General features: G+C 36.4%; 1 protein-coding gene across 3 annotated transcripts in view; it reads right to left on the minus strand.

Moving 5' to 3' along the window:
• Positions 1–23000, minus strand: part of LOC113476561 (sodium channel protein type 5 subunit alpha-like) — a 45673-nt gene that overhangs the window by 10261 nt on the left and 12412 nt on the right. Inside the window, exons 5-22 of one of the 3 annotated variants that reach the window (XM_026842310.1) lie at positions 21140–21268; positions 20276–20367; positions 19241–19462; positions 16687–16744; positions 15870–16011; positions 15183–15380; positions 14182–14361; positions 13243–13644; positions 12373–12499; positions 10198–10436; positions 9655–9855; positions 8530–8883; positions 6402–6839; positions 5338–5484; positions 4087–4207; positions 1310–1464; positions 556–729; positions 201–308 (exon numbers count right to left, since the gene is read on the minus strand). In XM_026842310.1, coding sequence (XP_026698111.1) covers positions 201–308; positions 556–729; positions 1310–1464; positions 4087–4207; positions 5338–5484; positions 6402–6839; positions 8530–8883; positions 9655–9855; positions 10198–10436; positions 12373–12499; positions 13243–13644; positions 14182–14361; positions 15183–15380; positions 15870–16011; positions 16687–16744; positions 19241–19462; positions 20276–20367; positions 21140–21268 — 3487 coding nt within the window. Of the gene's footprint in view, positions 1–200; positions 309–555; positions 730–1309; positions 1465–4086; positions 4208–5337; positions 5485–6401; positions 6840–8529; positions 8884–9654; positions 9856–10197; positions 10437–12372; positions 12503–13242; positions 13645–14181; positions 14362–15182; positions 15381–15470; positions 15530–15869; positions 16012–16686; positions 16745–19240; positions 19463–20275; positions 20368–21139; positions 21269–23000 lie in introns of those variants that run through there. The other 2 variants (XM_026842309.1, XM_026842311.1) reach the window with 2 other exon arrangements.

Below are 23000 nucleotides of genomic sequence, written 5' to 3' on the forward strand. Positions count from 1 at the left end.
GGATCAATCACTCAAGGACAGTCCATAAGGAGCAGCCAAGTACAGAGGAGTGCAGAAAAGATACCTTTTAAAAATTCATTTTATAGGTCTTAAGCTGAACTTCAGGTAGACATGTGAACTTCATAAAGACAGAGTCATGAATTACAAACCCATTACATGTTTATTAGTACTGACAGGCTTTAATTTGTATTCAGTCTTACCCTCATTCCCTCGAATCGTGACAATGCTCTTAAGGGTCTTAGAGCTCGGAGAGTCCTAAGAGATTTCATGGGGCCAAATGAACTGCCTAAGAGGTTTATTAAAGAGACCTGAATGGGAAGACAAAATAAAGTATTAACAATGTCCTGACACCTTTGCTTTACTCCTGTTAAAAAAACCCAAACAAGAACAAAACTAAATCTGTCCACATATTCAAAACCCAGAGTGCAATATCCTGAAACCATCATTAAAGGAGTCAAGAGTACTGTCTTAACTTTGCATCCAGAAAATAATCACTGATTCTGTTATTATAGCCTGTGTCAGGACTTGTGTAGAAACATCAAAGGCAGAACTTACATCTACAATGAGGAAGTCCAGCCAGCACCAGGCATTGGTGAAATACTTCTTGAAGCCGTAGGCCACCCATTTCAGGAGCATCTCCAGAACAAAGATGAAAGTGAACATTTTGTCAAGAAATGCTAACATAATTTTAATACTTTTTCTCTCATTTATATGGATATCTTCAAATGCCTGAAATCATAACATATAGACAAATGGCAAAAGTCAGAGATGAGCTTTGTAAAATGAAAGCCTAGCATCATTAAGACCCCTTCATCATTCAGTATGGTTTACACAGATCTAAATACCTTCTTTTACTCAAATATATGTCAGCTGATAACTGTGTAATTCTCCCTGTCCCTTCTCTTTCTTTTTCACTATATACTACAGCCCTGTGGACACACACATCATGTACACTGGAATCCTAGGAGGAAAGTAGATATTTGTGGAATTTTTTTTCAAGAAGTTTATACATTGAAGAGAATTAAGTACTACTTTTTTTCAGGTATTAAGAGTCATTTATTTGTTTTAATGTCATAAAAACTCCTTTATATTTCACAAATATGAAAAAAAATCAGCTTTAGTCATGCTCTAATTTTTAATAATATGACAGATATACAATAATTACAATAGTGAATAAATGACCGCTATGTAAAACCTATTTTCTCCTTATGAGTTCAAAGATATTTGCTGTGTTTTCTATTGAAAGAATTTGTCTGAGTTCAAATTAAAAATGCTTCTAAATAAATACATGAAACTGTGCTGCACTAACCAGGGCTCCGCTGCTCAGAAGAATCATGAATATGATAAAGGATTCAAACCAGGAGTGTTCAACAATCTGGTAGCAGGTTTTTCTCAGATTCCACCAAGTTTCTCCTCCAAACTTTATGGCACTACCCACATAACAACGAAAGTATCGAACACAACCTGAAAGCGAAAGACAGCAATGAATGTACTGAGTTCCTTCCATACAATGAATGTATGGAAGGAATGTACATGCATGTGAAGGGCTGCTCAAGAAACTTCTGGGGGCAGAGAAAAGTCAATGGTCACATTAACTGCATCATTGTTTCATGTCTTGCCAAGAGGAAAAAAAAAAAAAAAAAGAAACATCTAATTTTCTTTGCCTTGTAACTCTTATTTATATACACATAAACTAAGTGGAGCCCTTTGGACAGCTTTCCACTGTTTCAAGATATTTCTGTAGATACAGGACACGCTCTTATTGACCTGCTATTTGGGCATACAAAACTTCAGGGTCATGCACACTCTTTAGAAGGCAGGCGCAGATACCTTGGAACAAAAAGGATTGGAGACACAGAAGGTAAACTGTTGTCTTCAATATTGCAGCATTATACTTGCAAGGTCCATTAATTTCTTGATTTGCTTTTGAATGTATGGAGTGACTGATTTTATGCCATATAGCTAGAATATGACATAGTCTTTCAGATTAACACACAGGCTATTTTCAGGCTCATCAAATTATTTCTTATAACAAACAATGACACCAGAGTCCTCTAACATTTTCTGACCACCCCATCACAAAATCCTGGGTTTGATTACTTATTATTTTTGCCAAGAACTAACTCACTTTGGCTAACATCTTCCTTGCTCTGTGCTATTCCAGGTTTTCATTATGTCAGAAAATGTCAGTCATTTCCAAGCATGAGAAAAAATGTATCTATGTGTCATATATATGTGATAACATATATGTATTATATCCTTTCATATATATGATAGGATATAATGTATGTAAAAAGATCTGATCATCTTTCTTTCATAATCCCAGTTTCCCCAGTAATGTGGATCTGGGAGATGATATGAGGTAGGTTTTTTTTTTTTTTTTTTTTTTTTTAGCACAGAAATCTGTGTTAGGTATAGATTCGCTGCACCTTCGGTTGAGTTCTATAATGGTTTGTCCACAGCAGGCACACTCCAGCCTGGGACTACAGAGCACAAAACATTTAATATTTCTTCTCTGGAGAGTGTGTGTGTGTGTGTATAAATAATTATTTCTTTTGTTCTAACAGCTGTATTGGCAAAAAATGCCATCGATAAAGGAGTTTTGAAAAAACCCTGTAGCTCAAGAATATGGATTATTAATGAAATGTTTGTGGTTTTTTTTTTTTTTTTCTGAAGAAAACAAATTGCAAGGTTGGTAGTGGATGTCTCAGGATTTATGATGTATAACAGTGAAAATATATATATATATTATTACTACATAGAGAATACTTTGCATTCAGATACACCTCTCTAGTTCCAGATAATTTCTACATGCTTCATTGTTATTCAATCCTAAAACTGTGCATTAGAAGTTTTATTGACCCAAAAAGGGCACAGGAAAAAAAAAAAAAAAAAAAAAAAAAAGGCCAGCTCTGCAGAACAGTACAATGAGGGGATGGGAGTAATTGCAGCCAGATTTGATTTATCCATGTTTTTTTCAGATAAAATATCCAGGAAGTGGCACTTGAATGAGAAGGCAGTGATGAGAGAAAGGCTTTGCCTTTGGGGGTGGAGAAGGAAAGCAAGCTCAGAGAGATGTGTGACCTGTTGCTGGGCTCCACATAGGCAAGGAAGGCTGGAGAAATCCCTCATGGTCATTTTGTGGTACAGGGAAGCTTGAACGAACAGAAAACAACAGAATCAAAGAAAACTTTGGGGATGGGTGGTAATGGTGGTGGTCAGCCAGGCTGACTGGATGAGCAAAGAGAAAGTTGGAGCACCAGGAAGAATTTTGCCACAGTTATAATTTGTTTAATGCAACACACTTGGAAGAAACAAGTCTATAAACTGACTTTATATAGTTTATTCTCCCACAACTAATTCCAAGAGTGAAGAGATTATTCCTGGACTTCAGTACTGACTGTTATTTGGGAAAAATCTCAAGAGCTATTTCTTTGCATCTTATCAAAAACACATATTGTTACAGATGTTAGAGTAGGAAAAATTCATGAGAGGGCTTAATACACCCCATAACAACTTGTAAACCTAGATGTACGATGATCTAAGAAGGAATTCCTAGATTAGCACCCTATAGAAATTCAACTTCAATCTAGCGGCTTCATTCTATTTATTTCACTCCTTTGTTACGGAGATTGTCCGTGAAACGCTATTCAAGGAATAAACATTTATACTGTTGTATTAACAGATCTGATGTGCCAAGTGTCTTGCTCCAGTGGCCAATGCCAGGTGAGACCTGATCACATAGACTTCTCTTATGTTAAGCCCCAAAAGTGACTTGGATGCTGTCCAATAGAACGAAACTCCTCTCACTTCACTGTAATAATCTAATTTTTAGTGACTGGGTCTATACCACTGCCCAGATCCCAGTAAAACAGCAATTGTCTTTAAGGAAAAGAGGGTTTATTTTTCAGGTGTCAAGATCTCTCTCTTGACTAGAGAGGGAAAATGATTTGGACAATTGATCTGATTTCTAGATAACTACAATTAACTGAAAATAATCTGCCCCTATTGTCTCAGCATCACTAGAGAAACAGGTTGGGTTCTGACTTTTCTCACTCCCCAGTAATGAAATCACGAGAGCCTTACCTTCCGGAAAACATTTTTCAGGAGTCTTGAAGTCTTCAGAAAACTCTGGAATCTGTCTCAAAAGATCTTCAGGATTTGTCAGATCCACTGTGCTGCATTCAGAAGGGCTGATGCTGGCAAACTACCGAGCAAAGTAAGATCAGGTATTGATTCTTTCCACATTCAGTTCCAAATGAATAAATTAATCCATGAACAAATAAAATTCAAATTAAAACTTGGCTATGTACTAATATTTCAGTGTCGGTAATGGAACAAACTTTGTGATTTTAAAACTATATGAGCTTAGAATTACTAATAGGTGCATCAAAAGCTGTGTAATTGCAATATCTATCTACATGAACCAGATGTAACTGCCTAATAAGCTGGTAAATCGAAGCTTTTAAATTGATTATAAGTATATGTATCCTCAAACCAGAATAAACTACTTGGGTTAAAACCGTGAAATCCTAGAAAGTTGCATTCAAACAGGAGAACCAGATAAATGTATCTGGTGTTGTATCAGGAACTGAACATCCATGACAGTATTTACGAAGTAGAAATGGGAATCATATCATATAGTCTCCAGTTACAAAGCTTTTTGCTGTCCCATTAAACCATATATAATGTATGATAAGGAAGTAGTTTGTTACAAATTATATTTTTGTTCTTTTCTATCTGTGTATTGCTGTTTGTTTTTTGAATATATTCTTTATTCAAAATTATGCTAAAAATACTTTTAATTGATTACTATCTCTAATGTCATAGTGAGAAACTGATTTAAAGTATTATGTTTCTTGAAACTGAGAGACTTGGGATACAGGCAGACTTGCCGGAATTTCCCACTGGAAGCATATTTCTGTTTCAATGCTTTTTTTTTTCGCCCTTGTTTCCTTTTTTTGTGGGCTCAGATTTCAACAAATGGAAAGTAGCAGAGAAAATGTTATTAATTATTTGTTTGAATCAAATTATTTTGCCATTTTTCCATTTCTAAACACTCTCTTTTCCATTTTTTCTTAAAAATCAATACCTAGAAACCCAGAATGGCTTTGATTTCATTCACAGAATTCCAGACTGACTACTGCAAGGTCAGAGCCACTGCACTCCACTCCAGCAAATCCTTGAACAGAAACGTACCCAGGCTTGACAAGTCAGTATCATTAAAAAAAAACAAAAAAAAAAAAAAAAAAAAAAAAAAAAAAAAAAAAAAAAAAAAAAAAAAAAAAAAAAAAAAAAACAAAAAACAACCACACACCAAAAAAACCCAAACCTTACCTCTTTTTCTTCTGGTGATGATGGTTCAACCTTTCTACCCTTTCCTAGGTAAAGCACACTAAATTCTTCAGAGGAAAATCCTGATCCTTTACTCCAGCTGCCTGAATTTTTCCCTCTTTCTCCCCTTTGTCTCAGGTGATTTTCGTCCTGAAAAATAATCTGCAAATTAGAGAGGGTTTCTTTTCTCTTTTTAGGGAGTGGACAAGTTGGAAGGGAAAGAAAGATAAGATATGCATGTCATTTAAAGTGGGACTATCCAGACAAAAGTTGCAAGATACTATCATTATGAGCCTCTAATTTTACCTAAGGATAGAGACTAAGGAATTATTAAGGAATTTTAGTGAACTAATGGAAAGTTAAGGGACAAGTTTTGCATAGGAATTAAGATGGAAACTTAAGGTGGGAAATTTTGAGACCAGAATAGCAATCTTCTATGGTTAAAATAGAATTGAAAATTCAGAGAACACAAAGAAATAGCATAATATATGCTATCATGTAGGAAACACGACCTTAATAGAGCCACTCCATACTTAATATTTTCTAAATTCTTCTAATAGTTACTACATACTACACACAGCAAGGCAAATCAAAGAATGGCTCAGCGATATAAATTCATGTTATGAATCCGTGATAATGTTTTTTATTCGGAACATACATTTTTGCCCTGTTACATAAATAGTGCCAAGATAGTTGGCATTGTCCACATACTTTTACATGAGAATTCCAAGTTCACCAGGGACTACCACAATTATCTACGGACAATCTATGGGCTATGCAATTACCTATGTGTAACACTGTCTGCTAGGCATTCCTGCAGCAAACCCCAAAATTTATGGTCTGTCTTTTAAAACCATGAAAGAATCTGAATTTTAAAAGGGTCCTGGTGATAATTTACCCTCGCTCTAAACATTCATACCTTTGGTTATAGTTCAAAATTTGATAACTCTCTGGAAATGGGTCAAAGTATGCCACCCTGTTCTGCTACAGACAGTCTTTTATCATACATGCATCACTCAATATATATATGATCCTATTGTTCCAACACAAATAAACAAATTCATTACCTGTTTGCTGTATTCTATGTCTGTGAATGTGCTCAGTTTATCATCATCTTCAAAACCCTCACTTGTATTCTCTGCCTCAGCAATAGGGACACAAACAAATACATTGGGATTGTTAATAAAATCATCAGGACCTGAACATTTGTCCCCATTCATATCAGCCCATTCATTATTGTAATTCTCTTTACAATTTTTTATTTCTTCACACTTGAACCCAAGTGTGTTCTGTGCAGTCAATTTGATTTTCTTCCTGTGCACTTTCTTTATATGCCTGAGCTTTCTACAACAGGTATCCCACGTAACGCTCTTCACAAAGTGAAATCCCTTGTGAATCCGAGCAAAGGCAATCCGAAGATTGTTTATCTCTCCGTCATCCTCTGCTGTCTGGAGACAGTCAGTACTGAAGGAATTCAGCAGTAGTGCAATAAAAAGGTTGAGAACCTGAAAGTCATTGAAATAACAATAAAATTAAGAGTCAGGAGAGTAGCACTCAGAAATCTAAACTTTAACTTTGAAGAACACAGACACTATCAAAGTTCTGTCTTACTGAGCAAACCAAAACAAGGTAATAATGAAATGACTATGACATTGTGGTTGATGAAGTAAACGTCTTTCTCAGAAAGTTCAACGTTTCCGTGACCGTCTTCCCCCAAAAAGTTATATAAAACTGTAGCATTTTTTGGCCAAAACAACTTTTCGAAGGTTATACTAGTAACACAGACTATGGTAATACTTGTCAGTTTAATAATATCTCATCCTTCTTCAAACTAGAATTAAATCGGGCCTCTGTGGAGGAGGCCTTACTTCAAAAATCCTGTGAGATCAAATTCAGGCCTAGCAATTCCATCAAATCTGCAACGCTGTCACAAAAATCAAAATCAAGAGAAGCTTGAAGTGAGGTTTCCTCCCTGCTTTTCAGTACATTTAAATAGAAAAATTTATAAACCCCACTTTTGTTGTTGTTGTTGTTGTTGTTGTTTAAAGGGAATGGGAGACATTTTTTTTTTAATTCATATTTCAGTTGGGATGAAATCTACATATCTTCATTTTTATCACATCAGAACTGGGCAGATAGCATCCCTGAGTCATCCAGGGACCACAGCTACTGGAAAACATTAGCCCTCCAGAGACCTGTTCATCCCATCTGTCTTAGCTATTGATCTTAGGTTGGAATACATCTCACTCCCAGATACCTCTCTATTTCCTTTGATAATAAGAAAGCCTAGACAAGGAGTGTAGGCTAAGCATTTAATTGTTTGTCAGTTAACATTATGTAATATGAATATCAGTAACAGCATTTCATCACTGAAATCAGTCACTGTGGTTTAGAACAGTCAGCACTTTCAAACCAGGAATTTGGGATTCATCCACAGAACACATATTTCACATAAAAAACTGCCTAAACATAATAATTGTCAGGGGTTTTTTTGTTTGTTTGGTTGGTTGTTTTTTTAATTAAAATTGGTATATTAATAATACTGAGAATGACATAAGAAGCAAATCTACTAAAAAGATTTTTATTATTTGTTCATTAAGAAAGGACGAAACAGGACCAGGAAGGCAGACTGCCCCTTACACCCCAGCAGAGGTGTGTGAGGCTGTGTAGGGTATGTTATAAAGGATCTAGCTCTTGGGTGTAAAACTATTTAGAGTTAATTAAAGAAAATCCTGATTTCAGTGATAGAAGTGTAGATACTGCCATTTGCTCATTAAAAATTCAATACTTGAGAGAAATCTCTTTTTTTAAAAAAAAGAGTTTCTTAAAAATTTGATTTACAGATGAACTTAAGCACTTAGCTCCATTAATTCAAGCAGGTAAGCCTTACTGATTATTTACATCCAAATCCCAAAACGTGAAGAAACATAGTTGTCTGTATTATACTTGCTGCAAATATATTCTACATCACATTGCCACATGAAAAGGTCAAGTGATACTGTGTGCGAAGCACACAAAATATGAAAATATGGACAGTGGCTCAAAGGTGAAAGGCAAATGAGGCTTTTGCAGACTATAGCACACAGAGATAATTTTCCACCTGTGTTTAGGGAAACTACCTTTTGTTGACGAAATGGCAATTAAGTAGAATCTACCATACACAGGCTGAAAAGTAGAAAAGATTGGAAAACTCACCACTAAATTTCCTATCACCATGACCAGCAGAAAGACAAGAAGGCACAGTGGTTGTTCAGCAACCACCATGCAGTCCCACATGGTCTCAATCCATTCTCCACACAGAATGCGGAAAATGACGAGGAATGAGTGGAAGAAGTCCATCATGTGCCAGCGTGGCTCGCCATTTTTGTTTATTTTATGGCTGTTCTCCCCATAGCTTCTCCCAAAAAGTTGCACCCCTACTATAGCAAAAATGAAAATGATAATTGCCAGGACGAAGGTCAGATTGCTCAGTGCTCCCAGGGAGTTAACAATTATTTTAATTAGAGTGTTTAAAGTTGGCCAGGACTTTGCCAGTTTGAAGACTCTCAGCTGAAACATAAAACATAGTAGACATCTGTAGAAATAACTCATCTTTGCACTATTCAAATCCTGCAAAAAAACATTTTATAGATATTCTAATCTATTCCAGTGATATATTATTTGAGGCACTGTGATACTAATACTTTTTAAAAAAGTATTTATAGCTATATTTTAAATTGTTTTTAACTGGGGAATGTTGCAAACATAAACTAACCACCTTGTAAAGGACCGTGCTAACTTGAGTCACTGTTAAGTGTTTGGCCCACACAGGCAAGTATCCATCCAAGGCATTTGATGCAGATCGTGGTGGGTAACTTACATGTAACACAACGGACCAAAGCTGGGATACTGGCTGCTGTATTACTATAAAAGAAGTCTATCTTTTGGTAAAGCAACCTAAATCAGTCCACGGTATATGATATGAATACCTTAACATCATTTCACTTCTACTTTTAAGTATTTTTTCTATATTTGTACACTGACATTTTTTTCCTAATTTCCGGTGCTAAATTTAAATTTTTGACACCAGTTTTATAACATGTCTCCTCTCTAACATTTTTTCCCTTGAATATTTCTTATTATATTCAAAACAAATATAAATGTCATTAAACTCTGACTAACAGCACAAGGAGTTTATGAGTGTGTTTCTTATTCCTAGTGCCAAGAGGAGAAAAAATAAATTAAAAAAAAAAATTTCCTGCATGCTAACTGCAGACAACAGAAGTGTTATTCTATTCGCAATATAAAGTTTTACACAACTGAGTAAGCGAGTAGCATTACCAGTCTGAAGGATCGTAAAACTGACAGGGATCCTCCTTTTCGCCTTTCTTTCTTGCCTCTGTGCTTGGGTAAACTCAGTTCAATTAAACTCAATGTGACAATTATACAGTCAAAAATATTCCAGTGCTGCTGGAAATAATAATAGGGGTCTAGAGCGATGATTTTTAAGATCATTTCTGCAGTGAAGATTCCTGTAAAAACCTGTGACAAAGAAACAGTATCATCAGCCTAAAAGTAGCCATGAATCTATCTTATCTTTAGATTATGTTCCTTCAAATAACATTCATGTCTAGGTCAACAGAACCCATTTTTACAAACTTCTAATGCACTTTCTATTAAAATGGGAGGATCGTTTCCTGCATTTACAGGAGTGCATTGAAGTGTATGAATAAAATCTGAGAATTATCTATATCAGAAATTTAGGGTTTATAAATGCAGAGTTTGCTAATCTTTCATTTTTGCAGTTACTCTTTATGTCTCAAGTGAAAACACTCATCAATCAATCTTTGGTATAAAATGTCACATAGCTGAGAATTTGCTTACCAAGTTGCCTACATGAAGCATTGATTTAAAATTATCTGACATATTATTGTGCTCCAGTGCCATGAATAAAGTGTTCATCACAATGCAAACAGTGATGGTGAGATCAATAAAAGGATCCTTTATGAAAGTAGCCACTTTTTTCTTGATTCTCAACCAAAGTGGACAACAGTCCCAAATTAGGTACTTTAAAGCAAAATCATTCAGGCACGGCGGGCATCTCCGCTGAGATTCTTCAAGTTCTAAATGCAAAAGAAAAACCCCACTAGAATTAAATAGTTATCACTGAGTAAAGATGGTGAAATAACAATTTCAAGTATTCAAAAACCAAAGAAAAAGGAAACCTCATACCTGGCATAGAGCCCCAAAACTTCCCTGCACTTTCTATTGTCCATGTTTTCCCTACACCAGCTAGTAAACATGAAGATAAAATCCAGAGCAAAATGGAAAATGCATTCATGTGAACTTCAAAAGCCTTTGGATCAGGTTTTATTTGTCTTAGACTCAGATCTGTACTACAATCATCTGACTAAATACAGTTGTTTACAATGCAGAGGCCACATCACAGCTTCTCAGACTCTTGCAGGTTAATATAGCAGCTAAGGCACTCTTCACTTTATCCTTACTTAGAACTCTAGGACAGTGGCTGTATCACACTCAACATCTTTTTGTCTTCTTTGACTCTTAAAGGGAGTTTAGAGAGTCAGTGGCAGTCATAGAAGTTCTGATTGTACGCAAGGAAAATCCAAACTACGGTGCCTCGAATTTAACCTTAAACCACTTCTACTGGAAAGGTCATGCCTGACATTTCCCATCTGATGCAAATTGCCACACCTCTCCATTTTCTGTGAGTAAAACATAGGATAGAAGCTGTTCTGACTTTGCCATTTACATCTTTTTGGATTCTTCACCACAATACTATGAAGTCCTCCAAAATGTTTTTGACCCTGTTGAAGTTCTGTGCAAATTCATTGGCAAACTGGAGTTTACTTAAACCTTAATACAAGCACAACAGGAATTATTAATAATCTGACTTTCAGGGATCTGAATTTTTTTCAGAGATCACATGAGCTCAATCTGACTAATATCCTTTTCTTAGTTGGACCTGACTTTATTTCTTCACACTGTTTAGTTTTAATTTTTATCCTCCAGTCTCAAGTCTCAAGATTCCACCCAACACTGCTTATTCCAGTGTGATCACCTTGATTTAACCCTACTCCAGATCTAACTCTTCTTCTGTTCTAGATCAAATGGCTGCTTCTTCATTTATACAGAGTGGGTCTGGCAGAACTGGTGTTCAGAACCCAGCAAAGACCCTTTTTGATGCCTGTCCTCAAGTTAATCCACAGCCACTTAGAGCTACAAGTCCTGTTTCTTTCTACCTCACAGCTGAATGCATGCAACAAAATCCAGATCTTTGGTGAATTACACTGCAAAGCAAATCTCCACTAAGTGTGTTGCAACCATGATTCTCCCAAGCAAAATTTTAGAAAATTTAAGAAAAGGGTCCTCCCTCCACAATGGTAACACTTTGCTAAATCCAATACTTGTGGTCCAAGAACTGGTGATAGATTTCCTCAATGGGGACAAAACAAAATAAGATATCATCCTGAAGAAATTGGGTTGAAAGTTTTCAGTATGATCTGCAACAAAAATATCAGTTATATAAATCTCAGTGATAAAACCACCCAAAAAATCACATGGAAAGGTAAGTTAGAGGAATAAAATAGTGAGGTTAAGTATTCAAAACCCCAGAAATTGTCACAACTGATTTTGCTTGCATAATCTTATTGATGGATTCTGCATGCCTACATCTCTGACAGTGACATATCAAAACTCTCAGGGTCAGGAAGAGAAAACAGTATTCCAGTCTGGCACCTCAGATGCTAGGGAAACTCGTTTCACCCACTCTCATCACTCCAATCCCATTCACTCTCTGTCCTACAAAATGAGATCTTACGACATGCAAAGGTTGCATTCCAGTACCTAAAAACTGTGATAATGTTTTGGGGTTTTTTGTATTGGTTGGTTTTGTTTTTTAAAGAGCCAAATTAATAAAGGAATTTCTGCCTACACATCTATAAATCTCTGCTAACCTTTAAGAAATGTATTGACATTTTGGTCATTCATGCTAACATTACCTTAGGATTGAAATAGGTGTAATGAGAGACCACTTACCCTCCAAAACACTGGTAATTATGCTGACTGCACTTGCTGCCCTTTGTCTCTGAAGTGCCTCATTAAAATACTCCACTGACAGATGAGGAGGCAAATGCATCAAGCTGCTCTCATCATTTATAGCTGGCTGCTTAAAGAAGTAAACATGATTAGGGAGATACCACAGGAATAAAATAAAATGGAATGTGATGAGGGGTAACAATGAAAGTTAATAAGAACAGTGATATGCAGCCAAATAGATGTACCTTTTTACAAGTTGTAATAGTTGTTGAGCATGAAGGTCTTACTGTTCCATAATAATGCTGCAGTAAATGGTTCTTGCAAGCATGTAATAGCAAAAGGGCAAGCACAAACCTTGAAAATAAGAGTATGAGGGGAAATAGGCCTAGGAAATATTCCAGAGACTAATAGGAAAGGACAGAGATGAGGGATAAACTGGTAGCAAAGCATCTCTACCCACTTGGGAAATTTACAGAAAAAGCTTCTTCGTGATGCTAAAGGTGCTATGAAGGAGGAAGAAATTGCAAGTACTGCTGAAAATGACCCCCCTGGACAGGGTTAAAAAGGGATCAAAAGACTCTTTGGTAACTTTTAATTCCAGCGCTAGGAACCTTCAAAACTATGTTAGTAAAATTCGTGAATAGCAGAAAAATAGGGTTTATGACAGGAATGCTGAAGTCTAGTTTTCAGGAACTCATCAGAGTACTAAAAAAAAATTTCTACTGACAACTTATGAATTCTCCACACCATTATGCTTCATTTCTTGTCACTGTTTGACATTACACTGAAACTCTTAAGATAAGAAAAACCTGCCACTTATAGAGAAATTGTAAGATGAAGTACGTATTTAAAATAATATCTTTTTCTTACCAGACCACCCTTTCCCAGGTCTTCCATCACCGGTGGAAGCAGTACTCCTTCAGAAGACACCGGATCTAGACTGTGCACCCTGTTGCTTCCTCCTCCCATCACTGAAATCACACCATTGCAGTCATCCACATTAGCCCACTTGCTGCTCTGCACGCAGTTTGGGGTAGCAGGATGAGAGCTGTGGCTCATTTGACTTTGCATGCTGGAGCGTCTTCCCATATGGGTGACTGACAGTGACCGACACTGGATTTCATGTTCCCCAGCACTGAGAGTTTCCTCATCACTGAAATTGGTTCTGGAATCAACTTCTAAAGCAGGTATTTGGGAACTGAAAACACTCCCATAACTAAGTCTGTGTTTCGCCTGATTTGCGTTGGGACCATACACCAGGCCAAGGAAAGACTAAAAGTCCAGGAAAAGGAATAAAGAGAGAATGGCATAATATCACAGAGCAAATTTTGAGAAGAAATAAATGTTTAGAGTTTCATAACATTTCCTATCAACAATTGCAAGTCCAAAACTCATATTTGATTTAGATTTTTCAGGAAGGATTATGTTTAGATTTTAAAAGGCGGATAATAAGATCCCATCAACTGTAGCATCTATTTTTGTGATAAGCTTTATATTTATATCTTAAGTAAGAAATTTTTATCAGAGAATGATGCACAGAAGTTAAATTCTGGTAGTCATACACTTTTTTCTATTTCTCAATGTTATAGAAAATGTATTTTAACTGTTATAACTTTCCTTCCATTCTTTATTTATATTTCCTTTTCAAATTAATTTTTACATATAATTCTTCCTTATCTCAAAAGTTTATTTTAAAGACTTAAGAGTGATCAGTGTTTGTAATGGGAATTCATTTGTGCTTTCAAGCAATTTATTTTAGTATTAAAACTGAGAAAGTTGTAATGATCGCAGATTCAGACAATAGATTACCAACTTTCGTTGACTGTCTGTGGACTGTGACTTGGGAAATTGTTCTTCTTCATTATCTTCTATCCCCAAGGACTTATTTCTCTTTTTCCTATTGCTTCTTTCCTTGATTTCTTTGGTAGACAGAGAAGAGGCTTCAAAGGAGCTAACTGACAGGATATCAATTCCTTTAATAGCCAATGACTGAAATTGAAACAAAAACATGGAGGATAATTTTGCTGGGTACTTTGAATATAAGCAGAAAGAAGACACCTCTGTGCTCTGTATTATTTCCTCTTAACAATTTGTGTTTCACAAAACTCGTTAAAAGTCTTCCAATATGTGATAATACTAAAAGAAAGAGGAGAGAATTTCCCCAACATATGGAGTGCTGAACAATTTTCTATTTGCAGAATCTTACATGGTCACATGTATTGGGCCTGCCAGGGGCAAAATAATCACATTATAACTCCTATTCCTCCATATGGCAGATTTGCTTACAATAAAAATACTTAGTGTGAAAATAATGCTGTAGAATATATCCTTTTCCCCAAACAAATGCTTAAAGAGTATTAAAATTCTGTCTTTTCACTGGGGATCCTTGGGATTGTATTCACACTGTAGCTGACTTTCCATCCCATACTGCATTTAGGACAATGTTTTCAAAACAGGGGATTATTTTGTTCCAGAGGCCTATAAGCTGTTTAAGCTATCAAGAGACTTTTCATTCAACTATAGTATATTTTGGCTCAGGTGTTCATGCAGTTGATCAACAGAATTACTGTATATTTCTCTGCTCAGCAGCCCACAATGATGAAGTAGAAAAAAAATTAAAAGGAAACCATATTTTATTTTGGAAGCTGCTCCTGTAGCTCTAGGAATGGAATTGCTACTTTCAGTAAGTTGTCACTTGCTCCTTCTCCCATGAGTGACTACTATATACAGCTGTACACAAGGAATTTTTTTCTTATGTGACTGACAACAGAACACTGAGACTAATGCTTGCAAGGGAATAATTCACACACCTCCTGCTCCTTCTGTAATAATTCCATGGCTTCCCGAAATTTTCTTTCCTTTGCCTCTGTTTCAGCAATGGTGGCCTTGTTCTGGTCTTCATATGCCATTGTTACTACAGCCAGAATCAAGTTGACTAGATAAAATGAGCCCAGAAAGATGACCAGCATGAAGAAGAGTACATACACCTTCCCAGAAGCTCTGAGGGTCTGTAAGCAACACATCCAAGAGATAAAAATCACCATAAAAATGCCAAATAAGCTTTCAATGTGTCTCAGAAATTCTTTAGAAGCACTCACCTTCCTAGACACAATGGTTTAGGAAGCTTAAAAGGAAATACACTTTCCTTGGCCTTTCTTCCTTCCCTTTCTCACTCATACCGTTGCCTGTGAATCACTGATCATATAACCCATGAGGACAACTGAGGATGCATTATATTTTTGAAGGATAATATAGGACCTTCTTAGGACTTTTTTTTATGTCCTTAAGTAAGCAGGGTGATAGGACTGTTGCTGGGAAGCACTTCAGCATCCCTTTTCTAGGAATCACAGCTTGCGGGAAGGGAGAAGGGATGATGTGGGCTTGATGACTTGCAGCTAATGCTTTGGTTTGAGGTTTCTTGTCCTCCCTACACATTTTCTGCTTCAGCTATTGCTCTCACTGGAAGACCAGTTCTGAATTATGCATAAAGCTGGTACCTGCTGGTACAGACGTTCCCAGTAGTCCTGGGTCATCAGACGGAATAAGGAAAGAAAAGCCCAGCCAAATGTATCAAAACTAGTGAAATCGTAATCAGGATTTGGCCCAAGTTGCAAGCATATGTAGTCTGGAGGACAGGTCCTAGAAGTAATAATAAAAAGTGGAGCTCTTTAACTGTGCAGTTTTCAAGGATAAACTCCAGCTTATGTGAGAATTCTGATTACTATTCAGCTCTGTATTTCATTAGATTACAAACCAATTTTCTATGCCAGGTAGCATTGGCTGGAAAGTGGGATGAGAAAAACAGCACCCACAACACAGTAACAAAGGAAGACAATGAGTTGGAGTAGACTACCAATGCAGGACAACTTCCTCACCACCAATCCTCCTCCCCTGCCCTTCACTACAAAGCAGCCACACCTCCCTCCTTGCCCAAACCTGCCCTCCAAAATCCATGTTTTGTTCTTCCAAATTAACCCTCATGAGCTTACACAAATAGGAGCATGTCTGTTCTGTCATTTATTTGAGATCTTTCATGTTTTCAGCTCTCTTGTACATCCATGGGGAAGAGAAAGACAACACTTCTGGGAAGGCTCAATAAGCCAATTGCAGGTTCACACTTCATTCCTTACAAGTATTAAATTATCTGACTGTTTACTATATTTTGTTCTTGTTTTACTATGTTTTGTCTGTGTTCCTGTTTATGTATTCAAGGAAAGCTTAGAATTTCTGGTTTTGTCTCATATCACTGAGCAAATACAGAAGCACTAAGGCAGAGAAGACTTCCAAAGAAGAAATATTCTTAAGTGCACTTACCCAGCACCAGGACCACACAGCAAAATATCTGAGGTCCCACTTTTCTTAGCAAAGTATGCTATAAAAAAGGGGGGAAAAAAATTAAAACCGAATAACTTCTAGCCTGAATCCTCAATCCTTTAATATGAGTAGTGATGAGTAATCAGTGACCTGTAAGTGTATGTGCATACATATATACGTGTTTCCCGCGCTCACAATAACTGCATCAGATTGCAAGATGGCCTTTCCTCATTTATAAACATACATATGTGTATGCATAAATTTCAGAGTGAAGACACTCCTTAAAACTGAATTTTTTAAAATATTATTGCTTTGGCCACATCTGCATAACGGAAGTGAAGAATTGGAGGGCACATGTTCAAGCACAGTCCCTGGTTTGGTAATCATTAGCACAAACTCTGTCACAGTTTTGACTTGTAGTAATCAGCCCTCTTCAGGGCAGCATACAAACACCTTTTGGGGTAGCACAGAGCAGTTCTGTTTCCAACAAGAAATAAAAAACAAAACCCTATTTTGAGGAGGAAGAAAGAGTGTTTGGCTGTGTGGATATACACCACGCCATGTAGCGGCTCTGCTGAGCCAAACAGCAGGTCCTAACCCTGCTTAGTTGAGAAATATGGATTTGTCCATTAGGATGTTGGAGCTGTGGCCTTTTTGACCTCTTCCCCTATTTCTCTTAGCATGAGTTACTCTGATGCCTGAGCTAGCAGCAGGCTTGAAAATAACAGCTTTAGTACTAAGAGCTAATTAGTTCCATTAAGATGTGGGATTATTATCCCAGGTGAAAGGGATGTCTCATGTCTTCCTGGTGCTTCTCTAACCTCAGCTGTGCTCATCAGAGAAGTCAGCATGATGCAGGGCCAGTAGGAATCTTCAGTATCAGTTGTAAATACACCATGAAATGTGTAAATACATTTTACATTTAAATACACCACAGGAAATGTGTTACTATCAGGGCTACTTTCCACCCAAATTTTGTTCAGGTCTGCTCCTGCCAACTGACAAAAAGGGTTTTTTAAGAAGATTTAGTGATTGAGCCTCAGAGAATTATAGTAACATGTAGTTCTCCATGTTAGAGATGGGAATTTCCCACAAAAGCAGCCCATAAAAAACCATACAAAAAATAACTTACTAGAAAATTGGGCTTATAGTGCTATAAATCCTAAATCCTACAGGAAAGTCATCTATCTTTCTTTAAACCTGTCTGAACCCTCCTACTGCTTTTCCTGACATTGCAAATCACCCTTCACATTAGATGTATGGCATAGGATGTGAACAAGACAAAGCTTGTGAAGCAACACATATTTTTAAAATCTAGAACCCCACTTTCTCCAGGCCATTGCCTTTATACAGCTACAGTGTTCTGCATTAAAAAAAACCAACCAAACAAACAAAAAAAAACCCCAACAACCAAACACCAAAACCCGAAGATGGTTTTGTTTCCTGTTTCTTCAGCACAGAAAATAAGTATTTTTAACCCAATTTTGTCACAGCCAGGTCTCTTGTGTGGTGTTCTAGTCACTGCCTGTTTTTTTTAAAGTTTGCTTTCAGTTATGATTTTTACAACATTCTGTATATGTAAATGACTTTGTTCTTATGTGTGGTTTTTTGGTAGGTACAAGAGTTTCTTGCAAAAAGTTTTTTCTCAAAAATCTTGTATACAAAGACTTTCTCCCCCTGGACTATGAAGTTATTAAAGAAATCCTGTCAGAACAAACCTTCCATGCAGAGTTTACAAACAGCAATCCTGTGCAGCTTTTTTATGTATTTCAACATTTCCCGTGGGACAATGCTTTTCTTCCTGTATAGCTGCTGCTACATCTGAACTCACTGGTGGAGATTTTCTCCAGTGATTAAGCTTTCTTCATGTTTCTGGCATAGACAGTTTACTCTGAGTGTATTTTTTCATGATATTGAGTCTTTTCCTTTAGACAAGCCTTTTCCTTTCGACAAGGCTTTTCCTTTCTGAATTGTACCTTACAGCTGCTGTTCCTCTGAGAACGCTTTGGTGCATTTTGAGAACTCTGGTCTATGCTTTCATCACTAGCCTCAGTCAAGACATATACATGAAAGATGTATGTTGTATATATCTTATACATGACATAAAGTAAGATACACATGATGTGAAAAAGAGAGTAACTTCAACTTTTAAACAAAACCCTCTGTTCCAAGCTGAAGAGTAATTTACTGGGCAGCAAAACAAAGATGTAGAGACTTTTCAGCATGTAGTAAAAGGTGAACTTTGGGAAATTACAGCAGAGAATGAGCTAATGCATATTTAATTTATAGAATGTTCTTCATTTATAGTCATATCATCCTGGGAAACAGAGCTGGATGTTAATGGAAAATTTGGGAGTGCTATTTCTTATAATGAAGGGAAGGGATACATTACTGGATGCCTGCAAGCTGCTGTGGCCATCTGAAAGCCACTATCAAGTAGTTACTCATCAAAATATCAATCATCAAAACATCAATGTCATTTACATCAGTGGTTATACATGTATGCATAGGTGTCTGTCCTATCATCTGAAAAAGAATTAAGGAGAAAAATTACCTGTATAATTAGCAAACATTTCATAAGATTCCCATGTTTTGTTAAGAAAATAAAGTGTTTTACTGATCTCTGTAGTATTCCTGATACACTTATATCTTAGATTGCCCTTGAAAAGCTGGAGGCCTATAAGGGCAAAGACACTCAGGCAGAAAACGGTCAGGATCATCACATTGGCAAGTTTCTTAACAGACTGGATTAGTGCCCCTACAATGATCTTGAGTCCTAGGAAGACAAAGGAAAATGGGATGAAAAACTGAGATTCATATGTCATACTTGATTAGAGTTAAAACAATGTATAACAGCCAAAGTACCAAAATTGCTGGATAATATGTGACAAATATATTTGCAATGCAAGTATAATTGGATGAGAGTAATTAATATGAGAATAACATATTTTTTCCTCATTTGATTGACCCTACAATTTTCAGATGTTCTCTTAATCCCTGTAAAATATTTAGGGAAGGGTGAGGAACCAGAGATAGTCTATTTTTTCTTATGCAGAAAGAGTAATATGCATAATTCAAAGACATTTCCAACACTGGTAATCTGTGAACAAACTGGAAACACTGGAAGCAATAAAGAATATGATCAAAAAGACCAAAATGAGAAGACAGAGGCAACCCATTGGTTCTTAATTTATATTTCATCATGAGAAAGAATGCAGTAGCTTTATAACTAAGGGAAAAATGGAAACTGTTTTCCCGGGGATAATGTAAGATGATTAATAGTAAAGTCTGTTCAGTCACCAGAGCTGTTTCTGTTGAGCCATAACACATAGACCAGCTAGAAGAATATTCTGTAAAACTGGCATTATAAAGTGTTAACAAAATCTTTAAAAGTATAATGAAAATAAATTAAATACAAGATTGTTTCTAATGTTTGATTTATTCTGTTTGGGCCAGGTGAACTGAGACACTATAAAAAAAAAAAAAAAAAAAAAAAAAAAAAAAAAAAAGGCAAAAGCCAACATTTTGATTGGAGCAAAGAGTCAGTTGTAAGTAGCAGAAAACATTAACAAATAGGATTTTTTTTTACCTGGGACTACTGAAATGGTTTTTAAAGCTCTCAGAACCCTGAAAGTCCGAAGAACAGACACACTTCCCAAATTACTAAATGCTCCCACATACCTGTAAAGTCAGAATGTGAGGTCAAACAGTTGAACAAACAGGGCAATTATTTTACAGTGGTTATTCTTAACTACCAATCCCTCTGAGCATACTTTAAATATTAATAAACTACATATCAAGAATTTGTCAAAAAACTTGTAAAATAGAAACACAATTCTTGATTATTAAAATTTCCTTATGAGGTAGATAGCTCTTGACTTGTGCACAGCTGGTTTTGTGTCAGCATCTTAAAATATTATGCATTTAAAATGTAAACAAAGATAACAACAATATTAATTTCAGGCCGAAATGCTGACTGAACTGGTTTGACCTCCCTTTTGTACCTGCACCTAACCAGTATAAAAGCTTTCTAATTACTGCAAACGGAATCTCAAACTAGGATTTTTGGAGAAAAAGAGCCAAAATCTAGTATGCTGTTCTGGTGTCTATACATTTTCAAACGTACACTTTCATCCACTGGATCAGTATGGTTGCATTTGACAGCTCAGCTTTTACATATCATTGTCTGAAATGCATCCGTTCACATACATTCACAACAGAGTATATCTTGCTCTGCACAGCTCTATTCCCTTCCTGAAAGACTAATACGTTGTTCTCGTACAGTGAATGATAAAACAAGGGGTAAAGTCAATGTTCTAAATAGTTTCAGAAGCAATTGGAACCCACAGGGTTGGGTTCCTTTACTGTAGACAGCCTTTTGCACCACAGCAACAAGAACTTCAAATACAGAGTGTGAACGCAGGTGATCCATATTTTATATGTTCCCACTTACGCCATAACAATAACACTGAAATCCAACCAGTTCCAGGGATCTCGAAGGAAAGTGAATTCATTTAGACAGAATCCTCTTGCCAATATTTTTATCAATGATTCAAAAGTGTAAATGCCAGTGAAAGTAAATCTAAGGAAGGGAGAAAAGTGCCAAAGGAAAACAGCAATATTAGCAATTAACAGAAGAGACACTGTCAGACTACTGTCTAGGCCAAAAAAACAAGCCAATGCTGCACAGAAGTAATGGAAAGACTGCTGATGATTTCAGTATATTCTGTCAGTATCTGATTTATATGGAGTTTGAGACATTAGTTGACTGCAATCTGGACGTGGCTATTGATGTGTATGCCTCTGACATGATTTTCTGGCATTCAACAATTTTTTCCAAATTCTTTTATGTGAGTCCATGTAATTTGAGAAACACAAAGCTCCTAGCTACTTGCTAAAATAAAGATCAAAATTTGTATCTTCCTCAGGTTTCAAGTGGCCAACTGAACATGTGATATACTGTGCATTATTTACTTTGGGAATACAGCATCCATTTCTGGGCAGAATGTTTAAAACACTTAGCGAAATTAAAAAAGTACCGGATTTTCAATTAAGATGGCAATTATTCTTATTAATGGAAAATTATCAGTAAAAGCTCTTCTGGACTTACTGAGTGCACTTATCATTTCAACAAGGCAGTGATCTCCCTACAGAATTCAAAAGGCATTCATTTGGTAGTCAGCAAATGCACTAAGAAATTATGTGGATATAGTTAGTGCTTCCTTTTTCATTTGGAAAGAGGTATTCTGAAACTATTATTGAAATGCGTTTGAACAGGAGTCTTGATGCCAACAGGAGATACAACTCTTACCTAACCTTTAATGCTCTTATAGGTAGAGAAGTAACTCAACTTCTTCTGAAGAAATGTATATAAATACCATGCAGAGTCCTGTTTCTACTTGCATGAGGATTTGCCATTTCCAAAGGTTTCAGTGTCATGTAATATGATGTCCTGTTTTGGCTGGGCTAGAGTTAATTTTCTTCCTAGTATCCGATACAGTGCTGTGCGGTGGATTTAGTGTGAGAACAATGCCGATAACACACTGATGTCTTACTTGTTGCTAAGTAGCATTTATCCTAAGTAAAGGAGTTTTCAGTTTCCCATGCTCTGCCAGTGAGGAGGTGCACAAGAAGCTGGGAGGGACCATGGCCAGGACAGCCAAAGGAATATTCTATACCATAGGACATCATGCTTGGTACAAAAACTAGTGTGACTTGTCGGGTGATGCCAATCGCTGCTGGGGGACTGGTTAGACAGAATCAGTCAGCAGGTGGTGAGCAATTACATTGTGCATCACTTATCTTCCTTGAGTTTTATTTCTCTCTTTTTTTGGTTATATTAATTTAATTACAATTATTATTGTTGTTATTACTATTATTATATTTTAATTTCAATTATTAAAATGTTCTTATCTCAATCCACAAGTTTTACTTTTTTTTCTGATTCTTCTCCCCATGCCACTTGGAGGGGGGAGGAGTGAGCAAGCGGCTGCTTGGTACTCAGTTGACTGCTGGGGTCAAACCATAACACATAAGATAGTAAGAAACAATTTTAGACCTGCTTTTAAAACTAAGTATTTTGGAAAGTTTTTCTTTGCGTTAGAATTATCAGGGTTTGTATTCTAACATTCTTATCCTAAACTGAAAAACTGAGAGCTGAAATATTCTTAAAAAAAAAATTTAAAATCCCACAAAAAACATGGGATTATGCATCTTAAGTGTGACTACAAAGGCATGGATTTATTGTGATTTAACACTGCAAGTGTTGGCAACACTGAAGATATGAGCTTTACTTTCTAACAGCATCCTGCAGG

Source organism: Athene cunicularia (assembly GCF_003259725.1).
Source record: "Athene cunicularia isolate RWA chromosome 2 unlocalized genomic scaffold, athCun1 chr2_part1, whole genome shotgun sequence".
Classification (NCBI taxonomy): Eukaryota; Metazoa; Chordata; class Aves; order Strigiformes; family Strigidae; genus Athene; species Athene cunicularia.